This window comes from Monodelphis domestica, chromosome 4 (genome assembly GCF_027887165.1).
Source record: "Monodelphis domestica isolate mMonDom1 chromosome 4, mMonDom1.pri, whole genome shotgun sequence".
Lineage (NCBI taxonomy): Eukaryota > Metazoa > Chordata > Mammalia > Didelphimorphia > Didelphidae > Monodelphis > Monodelphis domestica.
In genome coordinates, this window is record NC_077230.1 from 94913945 (window position 1) to 94941356 (window position 27412).

At 38.2% G+C, this 27412-nt stretch overlaps 1 protein-coding gene across 2 annotated transcripts in view; it reads right to left on the bottom strand.

Annotated features, from left to right (window-relative positions):
• The window catches only part of SLCO2A1 (solute carrier organic anion transporter family member 2A1), a 157350-nt gene that overhangs the window by 105931 nt on the left and 24007 nt on the right, over positions 1–27412 (bottom strand). Inside the window, exon 1 of one of the 2 annotated variants that reach the window (XM_056793630.1) lies at positions 23659–23973. The exons of the other annotated variant lie outside the window; for it this stretch is intronic. Within the exon in view, the coding sequence (XP_056649608.1) occupies positions 23659–23958 (300 nt within the window). The 5' untranslated portion in view covers positions 23959–23973. Of the gene's footprint in view, positions 1–23658; positions 23974–27412 lie in introns of those variants that run through there. 2 annotated transcript variants of the gene reach the window in all.

Consider the following 27412-nt stretch of genomic DNA (forward strand, 5'->3'; position numbering starts at 1 on the left):
AAATTCAGAGAAGTTCAAAGATTCACCTAAGGTCAGATATCAGTGCTGGGTGGGACCAGAACAGCAAGTTGGTTGTCTCCTTCGTGGCCAGTTGTCCTTTCCATTAGGCTACATGTCCATAACAGGGTCTTTCTAGCTCTTCTTTCATATCTTCTGCAAAGTAACTGCAGAGAGGGCACTGGAGGAGCACATTTTGACCTAAACAGGCTTCCTGAAGCAGAAGGTTCAGTGGGTCAGACAAAGTGCTTTGGGAAAATAGGGTTGATAGACCCAAAACTGCCAATTAGATAGAAGGGCTCCTCCCTCAAACCTTCAAGCTCATTCCCTGTCTTTTTCTAAATTTATCTCCATTTTTGGCTTGGAGGCTTACCCAGCCTCTCCCTCATAGACGATAACCTCTCTAATCTCTTTTTCCCTTCCACACTTATCTCTTCTACCTTTTTTTTTTTGGCCCTTAATTTGCTTAACTGATTTCACATTTCCTCCTGGACCATTTATGGTATTTGTGTTTATAGATCTCCTCCCCCCCCCCCCCAATCCCAGGCACAGAGTTCTATACATAAGAGATAAAATAAAATATTTGTTGAACTGCTTCATGGGACTCCCTAACAAGAGATTCTTTGCTTTGGCCTTCAGTCACTTCCATCTTTCTTTGGCTTCAGTTCAATTCATTTAAGTACACAAGTGTCTGTTATGTCCCTACTATGTGCAGAGTCTTGTGCTAAATGAGGAAGAGAAGAAAAGGAGATGGAGAGAATTTTTTTTTAATGATCTAGTCCTTGTCCTTAAAAAAATATATTGAGTTCTTTTTTTATGCTTATCTTCTATCTTAGAATTGACACTAAATATTCTATAGCAGAGGGGTGGTAAGAGCTAGGTAACTGGGTTTCAGTGACTTGCCCAGGATCACACAACTAGGAAGTATCTGAGGCCACATTTGAACCCAGGATTTTATCTCCAACTCAGGTGCTCTATCCACCATGCTACCTAGTTGCCCTAAGGCAAAAGTTCTTAATCTGGGATCTTTGAACTTTAAAATATATGCATATATTTTAAAAACTATTTCAGTATAACTAGTTTACTCTTGTTATGGTAGGTATTTTATTTTTATGCTTTAAAAACATTGATTTGAGGAAGGGTCCAAAGGGTTCACCTGTCTGCCAAGAGATATATCTCACAGAAAATGACCCTTCTCTAGAGAGAAACAGTATGGAAATAGACTGGAGTAATGGAAAAGCAACATTTGTGTGCTGATTGGCCATAATCACACAAACCTGGGTTCAAATTCTGCCTTCCATATTTACTGTGATTATGACTAAGCAGTCCACAAACATTTCTTAAACACATATTTAATATCTCTGTCTCTCCTTCACATATTCTATTTCTTAGTCAAACTGGTTTGCTTGCCACTTCTCATGCCCAACATTCCATCTCCCATTTGTCATACTCCCCTCCACTTTATAGCCTACCCAGCTTCCTTCACATCTCAGCTTAACCCCACCTCCTACAAGAAATCTGTCCCGATGTGCCCTGGTGCTAAAAGTCCCTCCAATTACTTTGTGGTAACTTTGAATACATTTCCTATTTTTCTATCTGCATATATGTTGTTTCCCTTGATAGAATGGAAGTTCTTTGGGGCAAGGACTATTTGGCATTTGTCTTTGTAGCTCAGCACACTCATTGTTATTCAATCATTTTAACTGTGTCAAAATCTCTGTGAGCCCATTTGGGGTGTTCTGGGCAAAAATACTGGAATGGTTTGCCATTTCCTTCTCCAGCTCATTTTACAGTTGAGGAAACTGAGGCAACTGGGGCTAAGTGACTTACACAGGGTCACACAGCTAGTAAGTGCCTGAGGCCAGATTTGAACTCAGAGAGAAAAGTCTTCCTGACTCCAAGGCTGACACTCTATCCACTGTGCCACCTACTGCCCCCCTACCTACATTTGCTTAATGCAAATGCTCATTGAATTGAATTTGGCCTTTAAGGTAGAAGAGATTTCCCAGAAATAGAAACAAGGAAGGAATTAAGTTGACATGATGGCAGTTCTCCTCACTTGTGAGCCATCAGCAATAAGAATGCAAAGTATAAATGATCTCCAGAGTGAGGAATCTCAGTGCACACACTTAGGTTTAAATGGCACTTAAAGTTTGCAAGGCACTTTCCATCCAAACACTTTAAGAGGTAGATCTCCCAAGGAACAATGTCCCTATTTCTCAAGTACACTCTTGGGATTGAACTAATATTTATAAAGGACTCAGAAAAAGTAAACACTTGCTTTATCATTTTGGTAGGTGGCTGACACTCAAACCCAGGTCTTCGGACTCCCAAACCAGTTTTCCTTTCATTTCACTAAGTGGACAGTCCCTGGGATAAAGATTAACTCTCAGAATTCAGCCTCACTGAGCTCAGACAATCTCAAAAACTTAATTCTTCAGATGAGGTTCAAAAGTGCAAAGTTCTAGACTCAGGTTGATATTAATTCAATGTGTGACTGCAGACAAGTCAGCACAATTCTCTGGACCTCACTTGTATTTTTGCATCAAGTAAGAAAGCATACTCTTTAAGATATAGTTCTTAAAGGTTCCAGACATTCAGTTATTAGAAAGCACTGTTGAACACTAGGTAAGAGACTGTTCCTTTTGGGAGCTCCATTTCCTCAGTCTATAAAAAAGAAAGGGATGAGAATTAGGAGCCCTTCTAGCTATAAAGAGTCCCTGAGACCTCTTTTATTCTGAATTGCTCTCTACAGACACTGAAATCCAATCCTTCCTGGCCTGCATTTCCCCTGTCTTGTCATCCAGGAAAAACATCTCTCCCCATTTCCTAGTCTGATCCAGCTCCAACTTTTACTCCACTTGTTCCCCTCATCACCAAGGAAATATATTCTCTTACAGATCCAACCATTCTGGAGGGCAATTTGGAACTATGCCCAAAGGGCCATAAAACAATTCATACTGTATAAATGGAGATTTTGAACCTTTGACTTAATTCCCCAGAAGTCCTTAGTGTTTCCCCAAATTCCCTTTAAGCTCTCCTGTGTCTCCATGTCAGCAAGATCATGTTATAGGTATTTAACTGGACGTATGCTCCTCCTGTGCTCTCTTTTTGAACAGCAACTGGGCTGCTTTAGCTATTATTAATAAAACTTTAAATATATAATATTTAGTTATTGTATACTAATTTTAATCTTTACAACACCCTTTGATCCTGTACTACTCCTACTGGATCTGTACACCAAAGAGATAATAAAAAAGGGAAAAGGACCTACTTGTGCAGAAATATTTATGACAGCTCTTTTTGTAGTGGCAAAGATTTGAAAACTGAGGGGATGTTTATCCATTGGGGAATGGATGATTACCTTGTGGTCTGTGTTGGTGATAGAATACTACCCTGCCAGAAGAAATGATAAGGGAGACAATTTCAGAAAAGGCTAGAAAGATCTACATGAACTGATGCAGAGTGAAATGGGCAGAACCAAGAGAACGTTGTACACAGGAACAGCAGTATTGTGGGATTATTAACTGAAAAAGACTTAGCTGCTCTCACCAATGTAATGATCTGGGACAATTCTGAAGGACTTATGACAAAGAATGCTATCCATCACCATTAAAAGAACTGTTATAACCAAGAGTAGATATGCTTATACTACCTCCCACATCAATTTATATACAGTTTTATCTTGAGATTTTGATTTTCTATGACCATGTGGACAACAATGACCAATATGGAAGTATTCTTTGCATGATAATACATGCATAATTCAGATCAAATTATTTTTCCAAAAGGAGGGAGGGGAGGGAGAGAATTTGGATCTTATTAATTTTGGGAAATGGATATTAAAAATTGTGGTTTTTTATTTTAAATTTTTAAATTTAAATTAAAATTTTAAATTTTTTAAATTTTAAAATTTTAAAAAGAAGCATCTTCTCTTCTTTTTGAGTTTCAAAATTCTTTCCCAGCTCCAGTCTCTCTGTTGGCCCTCCCCTTCCCTCATTGAATCCAAACCCACTACTCTTCTGGCCTGTCCTACTCACTCTCTTATCATTGCTTCCCCCACTCCTCCCAGGCCTGACCCCCACTTGTAATCTCTGCCTGTTTCCTTATACATTGCTCTTCCCAAAAGCCTGGGTTCAAACTTGTCAGCAATCATACAATGAGTCTTCCAGCTAATGACTCAACAATTATAAAGTAGCATTTAACAATATATACCTTTACATAAAATGCTGTAGAAAGCTTTCTTCCCAGATAGGTAATTAACTGGTTCTCTGACCTTGGGTAGGTCCCTTCTTCTCATCAGGTTCTTATCATCTGTGCAATGAGGGGGTTACCACACTAGATGATCTCTAATGTTCTTTGAAACTCTGTCAGCCTATGAGTCCTCTCCATTAGGTATCACATAATGGAATGTTGGGAAGTCCCTGGTGTAGGAAAAATCTACTTCCCCTCAGTAATAACTGATTGAGCATGTCTTTTAGTCATTTCTTACATTTGCTCACAAGCAAAAGGGTAAGCAGATATAGCAGGTGATGTGCCAGTTCTAGGATCACAAAACCTAAGTTTGCATCATAATCTCTGACTCTCAATAACTCTGTGACGAAAGGTACACATTACCAGCAAAACCCAGCAGGAAAATATAGGAAAACAAATTCCACTCAAGATAACTATAGAATATATGAAATACTTAGGATTTCACCTATTGTGACAATCATAGGAATTGTGAGAATGAATATAACTGTAAAACATTCTTTACAGATATAAATGCAGGCATGGCCAGTGATTAGATTTGCTTTATTTAACAAAGTTTATTTGTTACAAGGGAAGAAGACAAGAATTTGGAGGAGAAAAAATGGTGGGGGTTAGGCTAAGGATAAAGATGCCCTCCCTGCAAAAAAAAAGAAAGGAGAGGAAAGAGCATCAGTGAAATAATTATTTTTAAGTTTGTTTGTTAATTCACAGAAGAGAGTAGCATAAAGTTTGGAAGGAAGGTTAAAGAGGTAAAAGGAGAGCTTTTGAACAAAAGTATTAAATTTAATGTATACTTTTAGAAAATAGAGGAAAGTTTCACAATTTCATATATAATCTTCTTTCTCTGCTCATTATATATGGAAATATCAATGTAAATTGATGTTTGCCAAGTTAGAAAAGACAGAAAATTAAAATAATCTGAAGAAGAAGAAAAAAAGGAAAAGAAGCAAAAGACACATTTGAGACACAGTGAATAGATCAGTTAGTTTACAAGGAATCAAGGACTGACTTAAAAAAATGATGGAAGCCAGAACTAAAAGGTCAGTGATCAAATTTTGGAAGGCTTTGCAAGTCAAGCTGAAGAAGTAGAAATTAAGGCCAAATACCTCTATTTGTAGGAAGACTATGCTTAGGTACTTCTAGCTCGTTAAATTTCCACTCTGGCATTAATTTATGTGTCATCTTGTTTATACTTAGTAAATAGAAGTTAATTTGTTGTAATTCTTTATAATTTAATTTATTTTTATAAAAAAAAAGTATAATTGACGAGAATTTTGTGCCAATTTTTTTTGCCTTAGCAATTATAAGGCATTCCAAGTATGTGAACTATGTCAATAAAGATGTAGATGAAATATATTAAAGCAGAGAGTGTTATATAGATAGCATGCCCTCATGGAGTCCAAACAAATAAAAATGGGGAAAGGAAGAAAGTACAGTCTCCTCACTTATAGTGCCCTACCATATAAAAGTTGGTTGTAAAATGCAGACAAATCATGATGTAAGGAAGAGTATATGTCAAAACGTGGATAGGGACTGAAAATGAAATGAAACAGGAAAAAAATGATCAGGGATATTACCAACTCTGTATAGCTTAATTATCCACAAAACATTAACCTAAGGACCAAATTTGAGACCCATAAGCAAAACTTTTAAAGAAAGTCACCATAGCCTTTGTTAATTGCAAAGTAAACTTATTTCCAGATTCTATGCAACATAGAAGTTACTGGAATATTTGGAGGTGCTTTAAAAGTTCCTCAGAAGTAACCTCACAAATCTTTTTTTCATTTTTTTCATTCATTCGAAGATATAGTGAACACCTTCAGTATACATACAGAAAATTCCCAGACTTATGTGACCATCCCTTAGTCTCTTTCCTGAAATCCAGTCCCACACCATCAACTGTCTATTGGACATATTTGAGTGTTTGTCCCATAAGCATCTTGAACTCAACATATTCAAAACAGGATTCATTGATTTTCTCCAAAATCTTCCCTTCTTCCCAACTTCCCTTTCTCTGTTGATAATACCACCATTTTTCAAGTGGCTAAGGTTTACAACTGTGAGATTTAAATTGGTTGAGGTCTTAAACTGTAGTGATGAAAATAGTGGAAGATATAAATTGTGATAGATATAAGAGAGGGTGAGTAAATTTGACCGCAGAAATATGTTTCACTACAGTGTCTTGGGTTTTAAAATCAAATATAAGGTGGTCGCCAGGGAAATATTCCCAATTATTCAAATACCCAAGTCAATTAGGTTTAAAGAGATTTTAATTAACAATACAATGAGTAATCAAAGAAAAAGAGAGAGAGTAAGAAAGGAATAAGTATGAAGGGCCTCAAGCCAATATGGCCTAGACCTGAGTCTTAAAAGAGAAATCAGTCAGTTTTTTAACACTCACCACAAGGTCTGACTAAACAAGGATTCTAGTAACACCAGGCCAGCGTCCTTCCTCAAAGAGTCTTCCAGCCAGAGATTGTTTCAAAGGGCCTCTCTCAAGAGCCTCCAGAGCTCCTACCCCAGAGGGACAGAGTCCCTCAGAGGAGCACCTCAAGGAACTCTCCTTCAGAATGAGAGTCAGAAATCGAGATCCTCAGAATGAGTCTTCTCAAAATGAGCTCCCTCAGAATCAGCTCCAGCTCTTCTCTGAGCTCTTATTTTTAAGGGCAAAATCTCCTATGTCACCTCCCCTAAGTCCTTACATCTATCAATCACTGTAGATGTTTCTAAAGGACCGCCCATTTTGAATTCACAGCTGAGTAGTTTTAATCTCTTTAGTAAGTCAGAAAAAAATGCTGCTGTGTTGACAAATTTCATTAAGAAAAAACCTCTGAATAAGTTATCACCCTTTTAGGTTTAAGTAGTTTACAAGTTGCCCCACTTTTATAGGTACTTAGTATCCCATTGTATCAATTCTAAAACAGTCATGACTCAAAGAACTTCCTGTCCCTTCCATAAGCATGGATCAAAGTATTTTCATTGTTTAGCAAGCCATTTTCTGTCCTAAAGCAGTCTTAAGTAGGGTGGAGCAGGGACACTCCCATAGCTAGGAGCCCCCACACTTAAGTAGAGTTCTCACCATCTGCTAGGGAATTTTTTTAAGTAGAAGATTCCCCAAAGGGGGAAACCCCTAACATTCATAAGTCTGAGAAATTTTGAGGTTTACACAACATCAGTCATCCTCCACCCTTTCCTTTCTCATATTCAGTCTGTTGTCAAGTCTTTGGGACTCTACTTCCACTATAAAGCTGACATCTGGCCCCTTGACTCCACTAAGAGAGCCACCAGTATAATTTGGGACCCCATCACCATTCATTCACCTGGAAGGGTACAATAATCTTCTACTTGAGTTCCCTGGCTCCACTCTCTCTCTTCCTTAATTCCTCTTTCCACTGAGCCATCAGAAATTCTCAAAATACAGATATGGCCACATCACTTCCCTGCCTAAGAAGTTCTAGTGGCACCATATTGCCTCTAGGATTAAATATCAACTTCTCAGTTTGGCTCCACAGATTTTTCCTTGCTTGTTTTTCTTTACGCTCTTCCAGAAACCCTTATGTCCCAGGCAAATAAGCCTAAGGACTGTTCCTCTCACACTTTTCATTTCCTATCTTTGTTCACAGGACATTCCCACCTGGTTGAAAAGCATTCCCACCTTACCTCACCTCCTAGGAGCCCTAGCTCCCTTCAAAGCTCAGCCCAAGTGGCCTTTCCTGATGTTCCCCCCCCCCCGAAATTACTTGGCATTTATTCTGTGTATATGTTGTTCTGCTTCAAAGGAATGAAGTATCTTGAGGACTTTAGAGAACTTTGTACAGTACCAGGTGCAAAGGAAGCTTATAAGTACTTGTTGGAAGAATGAGAGGGAAGATACTCATTAAGAAGGTTAAAAAAGGTACAGTCTCTGCCCACAAGAATCATAAAATCTAGGCTGGTATAACCCCACTTTAGCTTCCAAGGTCTTTGGGGACTTCTTGGGGCCTCTGGGCCTCCAATCCTTTCAAGTGTTGCATCAATGAATAAACCAATATGACTGAAACTAGAGAGTACATGAGTGAATTTCTTAGTCATGTCTGGTCATCAAAAGTCAACCCACAATGGCAACTGGTAAATATTAATGGATAAAGAGCCAGGCCTAGAGATAGGAGGTTCTGGTTTGAATCTGGCCTCAGACATTTCCTAGCTATGGATTCCTGGGTAAATCACTTGACCCTAATTGCCTAGCTTTTAACCACTCTTCTACCTTGGAACCTATATTTAGTATTGATTCTAAGACAGAGGTAAAGCTAGGTGGCCCAGTGTATAGAGTGCAGGACCTGGAGTCAGGAACACTCATCTTCCTGAGTTCAAATCTGGCCTCTGTAGACTCCAGACAAGCCACTTAGCCATGTTTGCCTCATATTTAAAAGGAGCATAGAAAGAATGACAAACCACTCCAGTATCTTTGCCAAGAAAACCCCAAGGGTCACGAAGAGTTGGACATAATTAAAACTATTGAACAACAACAATAATTGGCAAGGAAGAAACAGCTTCATTCCTTTTTGTAGATGGACACAATACTTTCTTGGGAAACTCTCCAACAAAGAAATTGCTCGAGACAATTTGTATCTCTAATAAAGTAACAGGACCTAAAATAAATCTCCCAGTGCATCAGCATATCTATATAGCTAAGATAAAAACTAGAAAGAAAATAGAAATGGAAATTCCACTCAAAATAACTCAAATAACCTCAAAATAAGTGTGATAATACACACATAACTCAGTGGAATTGCTTGTCAACTCTGGAAGGGGGTAGAGAAGAAGGGAGGGAGACAACAGGAATCATGTAACTTGGGAAAACTTGTGTGTACATTTATTATTGGAATAAAATAAAGATAAACTTAGAAAAAAACCAAAAATACAAAATAACTCAAAGTACATAAAATATCTGGGAGTCAATCTACCTTGACACACTTAAATTATAGAAATACAAATTTTTTTTTGTCTTTTAAACACTTTGAGGAATAATTTTTGCTTATGGTTGGGCCAATCAATATAAGAAAAATAATACTGCTACTTAAATTAACTTATAGACAGTGCCATACCATTTTAATTACAGGAAAATTACTTTATAGAGCTAGACAAGTATAACAAAATTCTTTTGGAAGATGAAAAGGTCTAGAATCTTAAGGGAAAAAATTGTGGGAGGGGTATGAACAAAAAGGTAATTGAATAGACATTAAATTCTGTTATAAACCAATAATCATAAAATCTGATAAATTCTCTTTAAAAAGTAGGTCGATTAGTGGGAAAGATAAGATAATCAAGAACATGAAATAATGAAACTCAATACACAAATGTTCAATAAATCTGAGAACATAAACTACTTCGGGAAGAAATCCCTATTGACAAAAACTTCTGGGAAAATTGAAAATTTAGTAAAAAGCATTTTCAGCCCAGCATCTTTAATATATATACACATGCCATAGTTGTTGTTGTTCAGTTGTGTCCAACTCTTCACGACCCCTTTTGGGATTTTCTTGACAAAAACACAAGAATGGTTTATCATTTCTTTCTCCAGCTCATTTTATAGATGAGTAAATGGAGGCAAAGAGAGTTAAATGACTTGCTCAGGGTTACAGAGGTAGTAAGTGTCTGAGGCAGGATTTGAACTCATGAAGATGAGTCTTCCTGACTCCAGACCAGGCACTTTATCCATTGAGCCACCTACCTGCCCCTTGGAAATTCATAATTCATATTTACTTTAATTATAAAAGGTCACACCATTATAAAAGAATCAAAAAATATATTAAGGTGTCTTTCACGAATATGTCTAGGGGAAAAGATCAACCAAATAAGAGTAAGAGACATTCTTCAGGGGATTCAAGCAGTTCTCAAAAGATTAGTTGTAAGTTATTAAGAACCATGTGAAAGATGGATTTAAATTACTCATAATGAGAAAAAAATTGAAAAATGAAAATTCTGAGGATTCACTTCACATCTACGTAGGTGACAAAGGTGAGAAAAGATGAAAAGGTGGTAGTAGAGGGTTTGCAGGAAGATGTACTCACTAATACCCTATTCGCAAAGCTCCGAATTGTTCCAGTCTGGAAAGTGATTTGGAACTCTATCCAAAAGGTTACTATTCCATGCCAGCTCCAACTCATGGATACCATGACTAGTCATATATCTCCAAAGAAATCACACAAGAAGGGAGGAAGGACAAAAACGCGTGTACAAAAATTGCCATACTAGCACATCTTGCTATAGAAAGAACTGAAAACAAAGGGAGTGCTCATCACTTGGGAAATGGTTAAAAAAATGACGGTTTATGAATGTAACGGAATATTATTAAGACATAAGAAATAATAAAAGGGATGCATTCAGAGACACTTGGGAAGACTTGTAGGAACTGATACCTAGTGCAGTCAGTAGAATCAGAATAACTGAATACAGTGACTACAATTTTGTAAAGGAAAGTAACTTTTGGGGGCACCTAGGTGGCTCAGTGGATAGAGGGCCAGGACTGCAATTGGAGAGGTCTTGGGCTCAAATCTGACGTCAGACATGTCTTAGCCATGTGACTCTGGGTGAGTCACTTCACCCCCATTGCCTACCCCTTATAACTCTTTATCTTGGAATTGATACCCAGTATTGATTCTAAGACAGAAGGTAAGGGTTGTTTAAAAAAAAATTATATGCAACAGATTCCTGGTTTCATGCGTATTTTCCTATTCTTTCTATATGGAAACATTCACATTTGTTGATGTTTGCAAAGTTTGTTAAAAAATTAATTAATTGTTTTAAGAGAGGAGGGACAGCAGAGGGGAAGACAGAAATGGAAATGATAAGCAGCTTGCCTGAGACTAGAGAAATGGGATAGAAAAAGCAAATCCACAAGAATAATCATTTTGGAAGGAGAAAGATAGAAGTTTTCAATTTTTCTAAAATCTCTGGGCACCATTCTTGTAAGAGCAAATAAGATTCCTGTGTTTTAACCTGGGAAAGAGAATGGAAACTTTTGTGGAAATACCAAGGTACCAGGTAGCAGCAAGTCTATTTTTGTCTCTTTCAACACAGGAAAATAGGAGAGGCTTTTTCTTTCTTTCCTTTCCTTTCTTTTCCTTTTCCTTTTTTTTTTGGTTACAGCAATAAAAAAAAAAACATACTTCACTAGTTCCCACACCCTCAAGGGTCTTGCTCATTACCTCAGGGGTCAAACAAATAGGTGTCACCTGATGCTAATCTCTTGGGTCACCAGGAAGGGTCATTGAGCCATGAAGGTCTCTTTCTCCACCATAAAATGTCTAATGTAAGCACCGGAAATAAAGTCAGCAGTAGACAGCAGGGAAAATTAAGAACACTTCTGAGATTTCTTTTGTTTACCTTCACTATTTATCTCTGGGTTATTAATACCATGAGAAATAGTATCTAACAGTACTCCCAGAACATTTTCCATCATCAAAATGACCTGGAACTGATTACAAAGTTCTTAGTCAACAAAAGAACAGCCTCTGCCCAGCAGGGACATTCACATATATGAAATTTTCCTGTTACATGGTATAGTGGATAGATTGCTAGGCATGGAAGCAAGGAAGACAAGGGTTCAAATTTAGCCCTAGATGCATACTAGCAGTGTGACCTCAAATAAGCCACCTAATCTCCCTCAAACTGTTTTCTCATATGTTTAATGAGAATAATAATGTTTTTCTCCCAGGATTGTCAAGAGAATCCTTCTAATGTAATGTAAACCTTGTAGTTGTTCGGTTGTTATATCCAACTCTTCTTGATCCCATTAGGGATGCTAGAGTAGTTTATCATTTCCTTCTCCAGCATTGTTTTATAGATGAGGAAACTGAGGCAAAAAAGGTGGAAGTAACTTGCCCAGGGTCACCAGGCTAGTAAGATTTGCAGGATTTCAGGAAAATGAGTCTTCCTGACTCCAGATAGGACACTATATCCACTGTGCTACCTAGATGCTCCTTGTAAATCTTATATTGCTTTATAAATACTATCATCATTACTATTGGCTATAATTATGCTATTATTAATAATAACAATTATTAACCATAATTACAATTATTCTACTACCTAAACAGGTCTCATCTACAAATAAATATCTCTCTGCTCCTCTACTCTACCCCTAAAATATTGCTCATTGATGCCCTTTCTCCTGGGGCTGATACAATACTTTGATTTCATGCTGTGAAATGTTATCTCTTTCCCATTCTTTCTCCTGGTCCTATTTCTCTTCCATGTTTCAATATTAAGCTGTTTCCAGATGTTGGCTTTTCCTTCCCATCATAGACCACACACAGAGGATTTCCTTCCCAGAAATCCTATAATTGCTTCTGTTAAACTATGCTCTCCTCACTGATCTGAAGACCTGAGTTCAAATGCAGCCTCAGACACCAACTAGCCATGGGTCTCTGGATAAGTCCCTTAACCCTATTTGCCTCAGTTTTCTCATCTGTCAAATGAACAGGGAAGGAAATGGCAAACCACTCCAGTATCTTTGCCAAGGAAATCCCCAAAAAAGACCACAAAGAGTTGAAATGACTAAAAAACAACCCTACACAAACAACATATATAAATATATAACATATATTTATAATATCTAGGATTGTTTTTTAAATGGCTAGCATAATATAACGGAATAAATAGCCCTTCCAAATTTGCAAAGCATTTCACAATGACTGTCTCATTTGATTCTCAAAACAACCCTATGAGGTGGGTCCTATTATTATCTCCATTTTACAGATAAGGAAAATGCAACTGAAGGAACGTAAGTGACTTGTGCAGAATCACATTGTTAGCAGCCAACTGGAGCAGAATTCAAACTGGCTTCCTGACCTCAAGTCTCACACTTTCCTTGGTGCCACCTACCTCTCCCCTTCTTTGATCCATTTTTAAAGCCTTCTTAGATTCAATAATGCTTTTTCCTTCCCCATAGGCTATCAAAATCACATTATTAAAAAATCTTCTTTCTTGAGTTTTCAGCCCAAAACTCCATAAAATCACTCAAGGTAGAGGGGTCATTGGACAGTGGACTGGAACAGATTTCCTTATCTTCCCTCCTTTCTAAGAGCTGTCTGGGATGACAGTAGTTAAGTCCCAACTACAATTGGAAAGCAGATCCTTACTTATTCAAAGGACTGGGTTTTGGAATGGGAGCCAAGATGGTACCATGGAAGGGGTCCTGGATGAATATCCAGGAGACTCCACGGGAATGTGGTTGAGGAATGTTGAATAAGTAAGTTCTTCTCTGGGGTCTCATTTTCCACACTAGTAAAAGGTGGGGGGTGTGGATTCATTCTCTAAAGTCTCTTCCAATTCTGACTTGTCTTGGGCTAAAATTCTATCAGTTGTGGCCCAAGAGGCCAGAGTTTCTCTCTGGAACTTGCAGGGTGGCCTTGGGCCCAATATCTAATCTTTTGCCCAACAACCTATTTGAAAAATAAGACCCACACAAGGCATTCCTAATCTATCTCACCTCTTCTCTATCAAATAAGTTAAGCTGTTTCCAGGAAGGGAGCTGTGTAAACTGTTCATTTTTCATTACTTTTTCTCTAGTTGTCCAGTGGCTATCACCCAGTAAGACCGCTTCACCTTTTGCTTTCAAACACAACTTCAGTAGGCTATAGATTGGTCACCCAAATGCTCATCCCATTTGCTTTGGCTGCAAATGGCAAACTCGGGACCCAAGCCTTCTGGATGAAGCAGCATCCTTGAGGGCAGGGAAATACTAGCTAAGTAAATACTTTGTTCTTACACGATTTTAGGTCCTGGCACTCAGACATGAGCTCATCCACCTTGTCATCAGATGCTTAGGAGGTCCTCGGTGCAGGCCCAAAGTCCTAAAGAGTGTGGTCATTTGAACAGAAACAGGTAATACTCTGCCTAATGATTCTATAATCAGGAGTCGAAATTTGAGTCTCAATGGGGAGTAACCCATTGTCTGAGAACTTTTTTTTAAGTTTGCAGGAATGAAAGCAAGTATAAATTCCAGGCTGGAGTTCACGGAGCTGGCAAGACTTTCTTCCAGACACCCCTTGTTTAATTCAGCAATTAACTCACTACCTGTATGAACTTGGCACTTTGCTACTGGCCTCAGACTTGCCAGGGTCCCTAGATTTGGATATCGGAGACCTGAACTTAGCACTCAACTCTTAGCAGATCTTGTCCTAGTCCATCAAGGTCCTTTAAACTATCAGATAAGTGGTTTAGGGTTAATTAATCTAATTCAACATACATCAATTAAGCATCACTGAAGAGTCAGTCACTGTCCCAGGTCCCCAGAAGAAACAAGGACAATAATATAATGAGCCCAGTTTTCAATAATCTTACTTTCTACCAACATCTATACAATTAGCAAGATGATCCTGTCATTTCAAGGTTTTTCCTGGAAAGAGGGATGGAAGAGAGAAAAAATAGATGTTTTGCCAATTGAAAAAAAATTAATTTAAGAAAACAAAGTAGTGTAAAGAGGTAAGTCATCTGGGTACCACCCCCCCAACTCCACCACTCCTCCATTCCTTTCTCTTTTTAAAAAGAAACACAGGTTGTTGATCGTGCCATAGTCAGAAGGTTGGCCAAGAAATGTTATAATCACCAAAAAGCTGAATCTGCTTTGGGAGGATTTAGAGCTGGAAGAGACTTGGGGGTAGTCTAGTCCAGCTTCCCATTTCACAAAAAGGAAAGGAAAGCTTAGAAAGGTAAAATAATTTTCAGGTTACAGAACTGAGATTAAACCCAGGAACTTGGATACAACAATCAGAGTTTTTCCCATAACACCATGAAAGTCCTTTTGTTTGATGCGTGTGTGTGTGTGTGTGTGTGTGTGTGTGTGTGTGTGTGTAAGTAATCACAGCCTTAGAAAGATGCATAATGAACACTGTAGTGAGGGTAATTTATTGTACTAGACAACTCTATCTCTCAGGATTAGAAATGACTCTCTGCTAAATAGCTTTGGCTGGATAAAGCTTGTTAAATACCGTTAGCAAGGTCTGAACCCATCTAAAGGCAAGCATTTCAAGCAGTAAAGGAGGAGGCATCCCAGTTTCTGGGAACATCTAGAATGTGTTGTCTAGTTCTGAGCATCAAATTTAAGAGAGTATTGTTGCAGAGAGGGGTCATCAGGATGGTGAGGGCCTTCCAAAAAGTGTCATAGGAGGATTGGGTGAAGGAGCTAAGGAAGTTTGGTTTGAAGAAGACTCAAGGGAAGATGTGATCATTTTTAAATTCAGCTCAATTCAACAAAAATGTATTCTCTGCCAGGCATTGTGCTAGGACATAAACAAAACAGATGTCTCTTTCTCAGAGGAAGTTCCATTTAAATAGTTGAAAGTTTGTCAGATTGAAGGGGGGTTTGACTTTGTTCCGTTTGGCCATTGAGGGCATATTTAGTACCACTGGGTGGAAGTTATTGGGGAAGGCTTGATATGATGGAAAACTCCCTCTTTATTGGCTGTTGAATCATTTTAGTCTGGATCAGACTCTTTGTGGCACTCTTTGGGGTTTTCTTGGCAAAGATACTGGAGTGGTTTGCCATTTCCTTCTCTAGCTCATTTTACAGATGAGGAAACTGAGGCAGACAGGGTTAAATGACCTGGCAAGGGCCACACAACTAGGAAGTGTTTGAAGCCAGAATTGAACTCAGGACCTCCTGGCTCTAGGTCTGACCCTCAATCCACTGAGCTAATCCTCTCACTATTTTTAAAAATGTCATTTCAAGGGGCAGCTAGGCAGCACAGTAATTAGACCTCCAGGACTGGAGTTGGGAGGACCTGGGTTTAAATGTGGCCTCAGACACTTTCTAGCTGAGTAACCCTGGGCAAGTCACTTAATTCCATTTGCCCAGCCCTTGCTTTTCTGTTTTGGAGTTATTACTAGAACATAAAATAGATATTTTTTTTTAAAATAAAAGCTTCATTTCAGTCTGTCCCAGGCTAACCCAAAGTTCTTCCTGAAAGAAGGAAAGGGTTAAGAGGGAAGCACAGCCTCACCACTCATCTCAGATACATCCCAGTCTCGTGATTCTGGCAAGCTCAACATTGTGGAAACGATCATAATGGCTATTATTTATATAATGCTTTGAGCCTCACGATAGCTGCCCTCACCACACAGTGGAAGCTACAAACCTGGGGGAAAGGGACAGCAAAGAGGAGTAAAAGCTGAGTGAATGCAGAGAACAAAGGACCTCGAAGTGATGAGGAGGGGATGGCAGGACCACAGCCTTTCCTAGAAGCAAGATGAAATGCTTGAAATGTGTAGCACCTAAGAAGCATGACCTCATCCCATCACAGGCTGTTCTCTCCAGGTTCCAGAAAGACCTGAACAATATCACCACCAGCTGCCAGCAATCCTCGTTTGAGAATGAAATTAAGCTTTTAAAAATAGTGACAGTTGTGGCTAAACAAACTGTGATGGAATGGAATGGAACAGAGTATTACCAAGCAGTAAGAATTATGAAGGCAAAGAGTTTGGAAAAGTTTGGGAAGATTTACATGTACTGATGCAGAGTAAACAGAACCAGCAAAACAATATACATAGACCCAAAGAGCTATAAAACTATGTATGTCCCTAGACCTAGCAGGACTATTGTGAGGTCTTTTCCCCAAGGAGATCAGTGACATAAAGAGCCTGTATGTTCCAAAATATTTATAGCAGCTCTTTGTGGTGGCAAAGAACTGGAAATCAAGAGAATGCCCATTAATCAGGGAATGATCTGAACATATTGTGATTGTGATGGAATTTGACTGTACCATAAAAAAGTGACAAGCAGGTTCATTTTTTAAAATCTTGGAAAGAACTATATGAAATAATGAAGAGTGAAATGAATAGAAACAAGAAAACGTCATAGACAGCTACAGATTTAATACTGAAGAATAACTTATGACTGTTCACCTCCTAAGAATGAACTAAGAAGTGGAAACACAAAAGACATCATCTATTATACATATCCATTTGCTTGGTGATGCTTTCTATGGTATGGAGAGAGAAAGGAGGGACTGAATAAATAATAATAAGTAAAAATATTTCTTAAAAAGTAATTAATGTTTGTATTTATTAATGTTCATAAAGTGCACTGAAATTCCTCTAAGAGAATGGAAATGCACAAAAATAACCCTAAGAAAAACTAATATGCACAATGGAAATGGCAATGGGGGAGTGGGGAAGGCACTGATGGAGAGATATCCATTAGGAAGAGCATTTGGGTGGAAGTGGAGACACATGAATTTTAGTACTGGGGATGAAATTAGTATTGGATTTTAGAGTCAGGAAGATCTGAGTTTGAATCCTTCCTCAGAAACTTACTAGCCTCTTGGTCCCATGGGCAAGTCACATTCTCTCAGTCTTAGTTTCCTCATCTATAAAATTGGTATAATAATAGCAGGTATCTCCCAGAGTTGAAGATCAAATGAGCTTTGCAAATGCTTTTCAATATATGAAATATAATAAATGGTATTTTAATTAATTTAATTTAAATTGAAAATAATATTTAATTACAAATAATAAATATTAATAAATGCTTTACAAATATTAAAACATTATGGAAATATTAGCTTACATAGGGGGAACTAAACAGCAAAGTAGAGTATCAAGCCTGAAATAAAAAAGATTTGAGTTCAAATTTGACCTCAAGACACTAGTTAATTAAGTCTAGACAAGTCACTTAACTTCTGTTTGCCTCTGTTTTTCATCTGTAAATTGGACATAATAATAGCACAAATCTTGTAAAGTTGTGAGGATCAAGTGAAATAATTATAAAATGCTTAGCACAATGCCTGTGGCTGGTGTAGCTATTATTATTTTTTTTTACATGACCTTGGATAAGTTAAAAACTCACTAAACGTTTACTCAGATTCCTCATATTATGACAGAGGTATATCATGTCCACTACCCATCTCCCAGAGTTCAAAAAAGATCATGGGATTTAGAACAAGAAGGGACCATCATGATCAATGAGACCATAGACCTGAAACTCTCTAATCTTCTGCAATGGATCTTACTGATAGTGATGTTCTTATCAATGGTACAGAGAGTAACCCATCAATGCCTGCCTTTTATATAGCATACATTTTATTTGTTGCTATTTCCAGCATTACAAAGCCAGGCTTCACTGAAAGAACCCTTTCTTCTGATGTTCAAATCAGTGTCTGAAATGCCAACATTTGATACTGTGAGCAAAATTATACATATTTAAAAAACCATCCAGATTGTGTAAGGATAGCTGGACAATAGAAACACTTGTTTTTTAAACAAAAATAGTCTTTCCTTCTATTTTAGGTGGACATTGAAGTGGATTTAATTTGACTTTTTTTTTAAAGACCCCAAATTGGAAACAACTTAAAACTTATTTAAAATGAATAAAAATTTTTATATCAAGCTACTCATCTCCAGCTCCATTTTCTGTTTTCAATTGTTTTCTTGCATGTTCTTTTTTTCAGGTTCTTCTTGTGTCCTTTTAAGAGACCCTCCAGTACCACCATTTTCCTGTTCTTTATCACTATCAAATTTTGTTTTCTTGCCTTAGAATTGTGTTTTTCCATTATTGGGGGTGCTCTGGACAGCTTTACTACCTCTTCCTTTTCCTTTAAATTTGTGACCTTTTGACTTCAATTTATTTAGTGATTCTTGTTGATCTTCAATGATTTTTTTCAAAGCTTCTTTCTCCATCTCTCCTTCTAATACTTTTTGTGACCCTGTTACATTTCCTCCTGTGAAACCTTCACAGAAGATCCATCCAATGGAACGGTCAACACTTCCTCTACTTTTCTTTCATAATGCATGAGGAAAAATTGGAGCTCCCAAAAAGTTCTCCCTCTCAATACAGGACAACCCAATTTTTTTCAACCCAAGAAACAAAGAAAAATAAAGTTGGGACACTTTGGAAGATATTGCAAAAGGTATATAATATCAGATTGCTGATGCTTCCTTAATAAGAAACTGGAGTTTAAAAAAAACCCAGGGAGTTCTGATCTGCTCTAACTTTGTATAGATATGCATACAAACACCCCCCCAAATCATTGTTTAAATAGCAGTAATAGATCATTTCTTTAGCTTTCTCTGTTTCTTTGAATCACCGATTTTCCAACTTTTCTTGCCCTTATCTTTTTTAAAAGTTTGTTTCCACAATTATTTTATGATTCTAACTCCCCACCACACACACACACACACCTCTCCTCACACCCTAAAGTCAAAGTTGTAGGAATTTATTCTTAAAAAAAAAAACTCAGCAGAACCACCAGGACAGTTAAATTACACACGACACTTTCTGAAAGGCCAAGGCTACAAAGCATAGATTTTCCCACAATCCTACAAGTTTCCCTAAAAATGTTAGTTTCTCCCCCCATTCCAGAATCCAAATACCCTGAAACAAATACCAAAGGACAGGAGAGTTTGGACATGGATAGGTAGCAGAGCTGAACTAGCTCAACCCCACTACCTGGGCACATTACCATAACATACTTGGTGATGACACAAGATAACATGTCTTGGTAAAGACATAAGTTTCCAACTGGAGGGAGACAAAAATTCTGGGCACAAGTCTTCTGTGCTAGAGATTACTGGCTCAGTTATGAATACAACAAATGCATCCTCTTGTTATTTTTCCCCAACCCCATTTAAAAAGTGTTGGTTGCCCAGGATGGTCACTGGAGAGAGAGAGAGAGATTCTAATAGCCTCTGTGCTAATAAACTCTGGTAGAGAAATACAGTAAAGTCTCCATTAATAGAGATGCCCACGGCAGGGGGAGAAAGTCTGCATGTGAGCTTGAATTTATTGGTTCTAGAAAACAATGGGGAGCTGGGTGGCACAATGGATAGAGCACCAGACCTGAACTCAAGAAAGATTCATCTTCCTGAGTTCAAATCTGGCCTCAGACACCTACTAGCTGTGTAACCCTGAGCAAATCACTTCAATCTGTTTGTCTCAGTTTTCTCATCTGTACAATGAGTTGGAGAAGGAAATGGCAATCCATTCCAGGATCTTTGCCAAGAAAACCTCAAATGGGGTCACAAAGAGTCAGACAGGACAGAAAGACTGAACCAAAGCAAGAAGGAAACAATTGATTATTTTTTTGATAGGTCGGGATCTTAAAGAGCTTCATGAGCACCATTCTGAATGTCAATGATTTCTAGTCATATCGCTATAAATATGAAAGGTATGGGAGATTTTAGGCTAAATCCATACAGTTCAAAGACATCCTTGGAAGTTTTAGATTGTTTGTTTTTAATACATGAATTAATTTGTTTTCTTTGTTTTGGGCAGCTAGGTGGTCCAAGTTGATAGAATGCTATATTTGTACTCATGAAGATTTGAGTTCAAATCTTGCCTTAGACACTAGCTGTATGACCATGAGCAAGCCACTTAAGGCCTCTTGACTTCAGTATCCTCATTTGTAAAATGCAAATAATAACAGTATCTACCTCACAGGATCAAATATACCTATATATACCAAATATACCAAAAAATTCATATAAGGATCAAGTAAGACAGTAACTTTAAAGCACAATGTAAATGCTAGCTATTGTTATTATAATTATAATTTGCCTCTCTCCTAAGAGCTAAGCATGCAAAAAAAGGGGTTTGGGGGCTAAGATATGGTTCTGATTTGCTTGCTACTTGAGTCTCAGTGAATAAAAATTTTCTTTTGTGAGTAAAAGCATTTATTTTCTTCCTTTTTAAACAAATAAACCTAGTTAAGTAGAGAAAGAGTCCCACCCATCAAAAACTATTCATGAAATATGTACTGTGTACAAATGACTGTTTTCAGAGCTTTGGATGAGATAAAAAAAGACTAGATCTCTGCCTTTGAGGAACCAATGGACAATAGACTATACTGTCAGAAGAGACGAGGAAAAAAGAGAGTCCAAAAGGAAATGATTATCGTGTAAAATGCTGCAGTGAGGTCAGAGAGAAAGAGGCTTGAGAAAAAGGTCCAGTGGAATCCTAGAAAGCTGGGAAAATTTATATAAACAGATGCAAAGTGCAGTGAACAGAACCAGGAGAACAATTTATACCATAATGACAATATTGTAAAGACAAACATCTCTGAAAGACTTTGGCACTCAAAGGGCAGATTGAGACCTATATTTGTTGAACATGACAAATGGGGAAATGGTTTTGTTTGACTACACATTTGCTACAACAGCTTTATCTTTCCTTTTCAGTGGCAGGGGTGAAGAAGGGTGTAGCTTATTCCTTCAGCAGGACTTGGTCCATTCTTGAAGTTAAAACTTAGGGTCCCAACTGGTGACTTGAGATCACAAGAGGGAAACTTTTGTTGTTTTCAGCAAAAACATGATGATCTTATTGGGAAAGAAAGCAGTTAATTCTCCAGTGATATTATTGTCAAAGGGAAACAGCCAGATGATGTTACAGTGGGTTCCAGCTTTACTCTGGGGTTTGGCATTGGCACCTTTAAATGCATCACTAATGCACTCAGCTTCTATTGTACAGTAATGTTATTGCAAAATGCCATTGGCTGGGGCATTGTGAGGCCAGATAAGCCTGACCATCATTCCAACTGTACTTCAGGTGAGAACTAAAGCAAGAAGATCTTCAAATACCCTGTTCCACATAAAGGCATCACTTACCAAAAAGATTAAATAATAGAAAGCAAGACTTAAAGCATATGATTTGCTTAAAGTGTAATTAGATAATGTATGATTCGTGTCTTTTTTGACATTTAATTAATATATAGAGATAAGTATAATTGCTTTTACTATTTAAATTTCATATAAATTTGGGAAATATGGAAAAGATCTACAATTTCATCAGCACAGGGAAGAACTAACTGGTCTTTGCCTTATCAGGCAATAGAAAGAATTTTCCTGAGGCCCCTAGAAGTTCATTGATTTGTCAAGAGTCACACAAACACCAGGTATATAGGGGTTACTGATCTTGAGTTCAAATTAAGCCTCAGACACTTACTAGTTTTGTAACCTTGGGCAAGTCACTTAACTGTTTGCCTCAGTTTCCTCATCTGTAAAATGAGCTAGAGAAGGAAATGGCAGACCACTCCAGTATCTTTGCCAAGAAAACCCCAAAAGTGATCACAAGAAGTCAGGCATAAAGTGAAATGACTGAACAACAACAAAATCTGGGGAGAATTTGAACATGAATTCTCTTGAGATCTAGCAATCTATGCCAGAAACCATATTTCTCTAAACATATACAAGACTTTTTAAAAGATAAGATCTAAAAAGAACCATAGAGCATCAGCTAGGTGGCACAGTGGATAGAACACCAGACCTGGAGTCAAAAGGACCTTAATTCAATCTGCATTACCTAGCCCTTGCCCTTGCCTTGGAGTTGTTACTAAGACAAAAAGTAAAGCTTAAAGAAAAAGAACCTTAGAGTTCAAACTCCCCATTATATAATGGAAGAAACTAAGGCTCGTGAATAAATGGCAAAGGCCACTCTAATAAGTAACTGAACTGAGAATGATTCCACAACACTGGGATTAATGGTCAAAACTCAATGTAAGCTCTATTTTCAAGTGTATAGAAATAGGAATCTAGCTAAAGAGAAGCACCAAGGAAGCAAGTAGAGAGAAGATAAAAGTTTATCTCTGGAGTCACTTTCTGTATCTCTTTGCCAATTCCTCTCCAAGATGTTTCTTGCCTTTGTACAGATGTCTCTTTGCCTAACTTCCCTGATTCCCCCATTTCAGTGCCCTAAAAGGGTCAAAGGCCAGTGCTTCAACTCTAGATATTTTCTGACCTCACTCTCCTCAGCCCCACTGAATAAAATCCCAATTCCTCAGTGCCCACCTCATCTGACAAACTAATTCAGACCTAAGGTTTGAGTGTGACTGAATGCAAGCCACCCACACATCAGCATATTTCAACAGAGGATTTCCGTGCTTTAGTACAGTATTTTTAAAAACTAATTTGGTCATGGAACATTTCAGGGCTTGACTGAACCCACAAATACTCGGGGTGGGTGGGCATGGTTGGGTCTGGTGGTTTTCAATTTCTCCATGATAAAAGGGACTAGGAAAAATCAGGAACCAAAAAAGAGGAAATAATACCTATTTTCATACTTTTTAAAATGCCATCCATAAAAAAGTATTTTGACACAATTTTGTTTTTCATACTTAAAAGATCCAAATATTCAAAAGGCTCCATGACATAAGTGTTCCATCCAGCAATGCAGATCACATCCCAGCTGTGATAGAGGAATAATCCAGGGACTTTGAATGACAGAGACTAGAAGACATGCAAACGTTTCGGTCCACAGTGGGAGATGGTTGAGAAGGCTTAGAATCTAGAGGAAAGAGGAGAAAGGAAGTCCCTGTATGTCTAAGTCTCCCTTCCATCCCTCCAAAGTTGAGAGACTCAGACTTGGCAGCCTGGCCTCTGAGAGGTTCAGGTTTAATGACCCCTGGTCTTTATCACAGCAGAGCAAATGTCCAGACCTACGGTGTCAAAGGAGCTGTGTGAGATCTTGTTAGGCTGCTTCTTAATTCTTCTCAGGTTTCTGCCACACTTCTTGCTATCTTGGGATCTTTGAAGGGGGGATGGTGATTCAGGTTCAAGGAGGGATTTTGTATATTGCTCAGGATCCAGTCTCCTATCAGACCTTCCCCTTTGCTGCCTCAAGATAGAGAGAGAGACCAACTGCCTCTCCCCTGGAATCTCACCTTCCCTCAAGATTCTAAGCCTTCTCAACCATCCCCCACTGTGGATGGAAATCTTTGCATTTCTTCCAGTCTCTGTCATTCAAAGTCCCTGGATTATTCCTCTATCCCACAGCTATACCCACCCATCCTGGCCAGCTCTCATCCATGCACTACATCCCCAAATTCCCCTCAGTTGGGTCTCCCTAACCTGTAGAGGACCTTCCTCGATTGATGTCAGCTTCCTAATTATATTGAAGGAACATTCAGGCTATCCAACAATAATCCTTTGCTCTTGCCCTGAGATCAGACCATCTTCATTTTTGCTCACACATTTCTTTGATTTCAAAGAAATTTAATACATGAGAGAGGGCAATTTTCCCATAGACTTCCTATTTCCATTGTCTAGATCATCAAGGATCTCCAGAGCAGAGTATGAGAGAAAATAGCTTAATACAAAGGTTAAGTAAGTCCAAAAACATGAATATTTTTTCAACACCACCAGAAAGCCAATAGAGATATTTTTTTCTGTAAGAGAGAAACCAATCTCATGTTACCAAGTAGGCAGCTTTATATTTGACAAAGGTAGACAGTGTGGCCAGCCTATTATTCAAATTCCCATAGGCCAATATAAACATTTATTCAGCATCAAAAATGTATTCATTATCATTCATTAAACATTTACTGAACCCCAAACATGTATGGAGGAAGCTATAAAGGAAAAATAAGACCCAGCATTTGCCCTCAATGAATTTAAACTAAAAAGTTCACTTAAAAAAAGAGATTTCTGGGGCAGAGTCAAGATGGCTACTTAGAGGCAGCAAAAGTTCAGACCTCCACAAACCCTTCCTCACTGATCAAAAACGCAATGCTATGAGGGGACTGAAAATCAAATCTAACAATAGGACAGAACTAGGGAAACCTCCTCCTGGACCCAACTTAAAAGGTATGCCCCCCAAAAAGCCTGAACTCTAGAACACACAGGTTTAAGGGGAAAGAAGGAAGACCCCTCCCCCACCTACAGTGCTGAGCCTCCAACAGTGTCTGGAATCTCTCAGTGGGCAAGGGCACTAGTTGGAAGGGAGAACCTTTCCTGCAAAACTTGCCAGGCTCAGGGCTTATAACACAGGTGGCATAGAGGAAGCTGGAGGAGAACCTCAGAGCAGGTAGCTCAATCTCAGCCAAGATGCTCCATCTTGCCCCGCCCCCCCATTTTTCTGGAGGTTTTGGCCTCAGGGTACAGCCAGCTTTGCAGATCAACTCTGCCTTGGCTCAATTTCATCAATAGGACAGATAAGAAACCTTCAGAGGACAGGGAAACTCAAGCTCCAACACCCCTCACCTACAGACTGATCTGAGAACATTGCTGACTGACCTCCAAGGGCAAAGGCTACAGCAAACTATATACAACAACCTTGACAACAGGGCAGGAAGACCAGCTCCTTTTCACCTTCTGCTGTTAGCCAGGGAAGATAAGACTAACCTGATCGAACAGCAGAGCAGAGAAGAAGCCTCTTCAGGACAGAACAGCCCTAACTCACAGATGCATCACAAAATGAGAGGAGGAAGACTACAGGCAACAACAAGGGGGAAAGAAGGAGGAAATATGAGCAAACAAGAGAAAAAGCAAAAAGAAATTACAATCAACAGCTTCTATCCAGGCAATGAACAAAGAGCAAATGGAACAGAGGAGGATCAAGGAACAAAAAGCAAAAACACAGAAACTCCAGTGAATTGGAAACAGGCTTTGGAAGAACTCAAAATACAATAAAAAAAATTAAGAGAGGCTGAAGACAACTGGAAAAAGAACTTAAAAGCAAAATAAATCATCTGGAAACAGAAAATAGTGTCTTGAAAGCCAAAATTAATCAGCTTAACTTTGAGGCAAAGGAGATGAAAAATCAGAAGGAGGATGACCAAAAAGCCAGGGATGAAATTCAGTCTTTAAAAACTAGAATACAACAATTAGAAGCAAATGACTTCACAAAGCAGCAGGAAACTATAAGACAAAATCAAAAGAATGAAAAAATTAAGGAAAATATGAAACACCTCATCAAATGGAAGATTTAGAAAAAAAGCCCAGGAGAGAAAACTTAAGAATCATTAGTGTACCAGAAGATCATGACAAAAGAAAAAGCCTGGACATCATTCTTCAGGAAATTATCCAAGAAAACTGCCCCAACATTCTAGAGCAAGAGGGAAAAGTGGAGATTGAAAAAATCCACAGATAACCTCCTGTACTAAATCCCCAACTGACAACACCCAGGAACATTATAGCCAAATTCAAAAACTACCAGACCAAGGAAAAAATATTACAAACTGCTAAGAAGAAGTCATTCAGATACCATGGAACCACACTTAGAATAACACAGGATCTGGCTACAGCTATACTAAAGGACCTAAAGGCATGGAATATGATATTCTGGAAAACAAGAGAACTAGGTCTACAACCAAGAATCAACTACCCAGAAAAACTGACTATATTCTTGCAGGGGAAAGTATGGTTATTTAATAAAATAGAAGACTTCTGAGTATTCATAAAGAAAAGACCAGACCTGAACAGAGAATTTGATGCCCAAACACAGAACTCAAGAGAATCACCAAAAAGTAATTAAGAAAGGGGAAAACAAACAAACAAACAAAAAACCTTTTTTAAAGGGACCCAATAAGTTAAAATGATATGTATCCCTACAAGAAAAGAGGATATTGGTAATTCTTTTAAATTGTTATTATCATCTGGGTAGCTAGCAGAATTATACTTATAGGGAAGTGACAAACCATATAGGATGAATTGCCAAGACATAAATATATATAGATATATGTGTGCATAAATATATATGTATATATGTCTGTGTGTGTGTGTATATATATATATATATATATATATATATATATATATATAAAACTAGAGGTTAAAAAAAGATTAATACTAAGATAAGTGGGAAAAGAAAAAAATGGTGTAAATTTATATGTCATAAAGAAGCCCATGATGGGAGGGGAGGGGGGAAACACCAATATACTGGAAGGGTAAAGAGGTTGGAGACAGGAAATACTCAAATCTTATGTGCATTGAAATTGACTCAAAGAGGGAAGATTAATCAAATCCATTGGGCCAGAGAATTGATTTGTGCCCTATAGAGAAGTAGAAGGGTAAGAAATGGACTGGTGGGGAGAGAAGCAATACAAGGGAAAGAGAGAATAGAGGGGTAGTTTAAAAGGACCTTAAAGAAAATAAGAGGGGAATAAGAAGGGAGGGGGAAGGGGTAGAAAGGGAAGTAAAATAAGGGTGGGAATTAGGGGAACTGATTAAACACAAAACACTGGAATAGAAGGAAATGGTGAAAGGTGAAAGGGCATGACTAGGAATGAAAATCAAAACGTTGGGAAATGCACAGCTGGTAATCATAACTCTGAATGTGAATGGAATAAACTTGGCCTTAAAACTCAAGCAAATAGCAGAGTGGATTAGAAACCAAAATCCTACTATATGTTGTCTACAAGAAACACACATGAGGAAGGTAGACACAAATAGGGTAAAGGTAAGCAGGTGGAGCAAA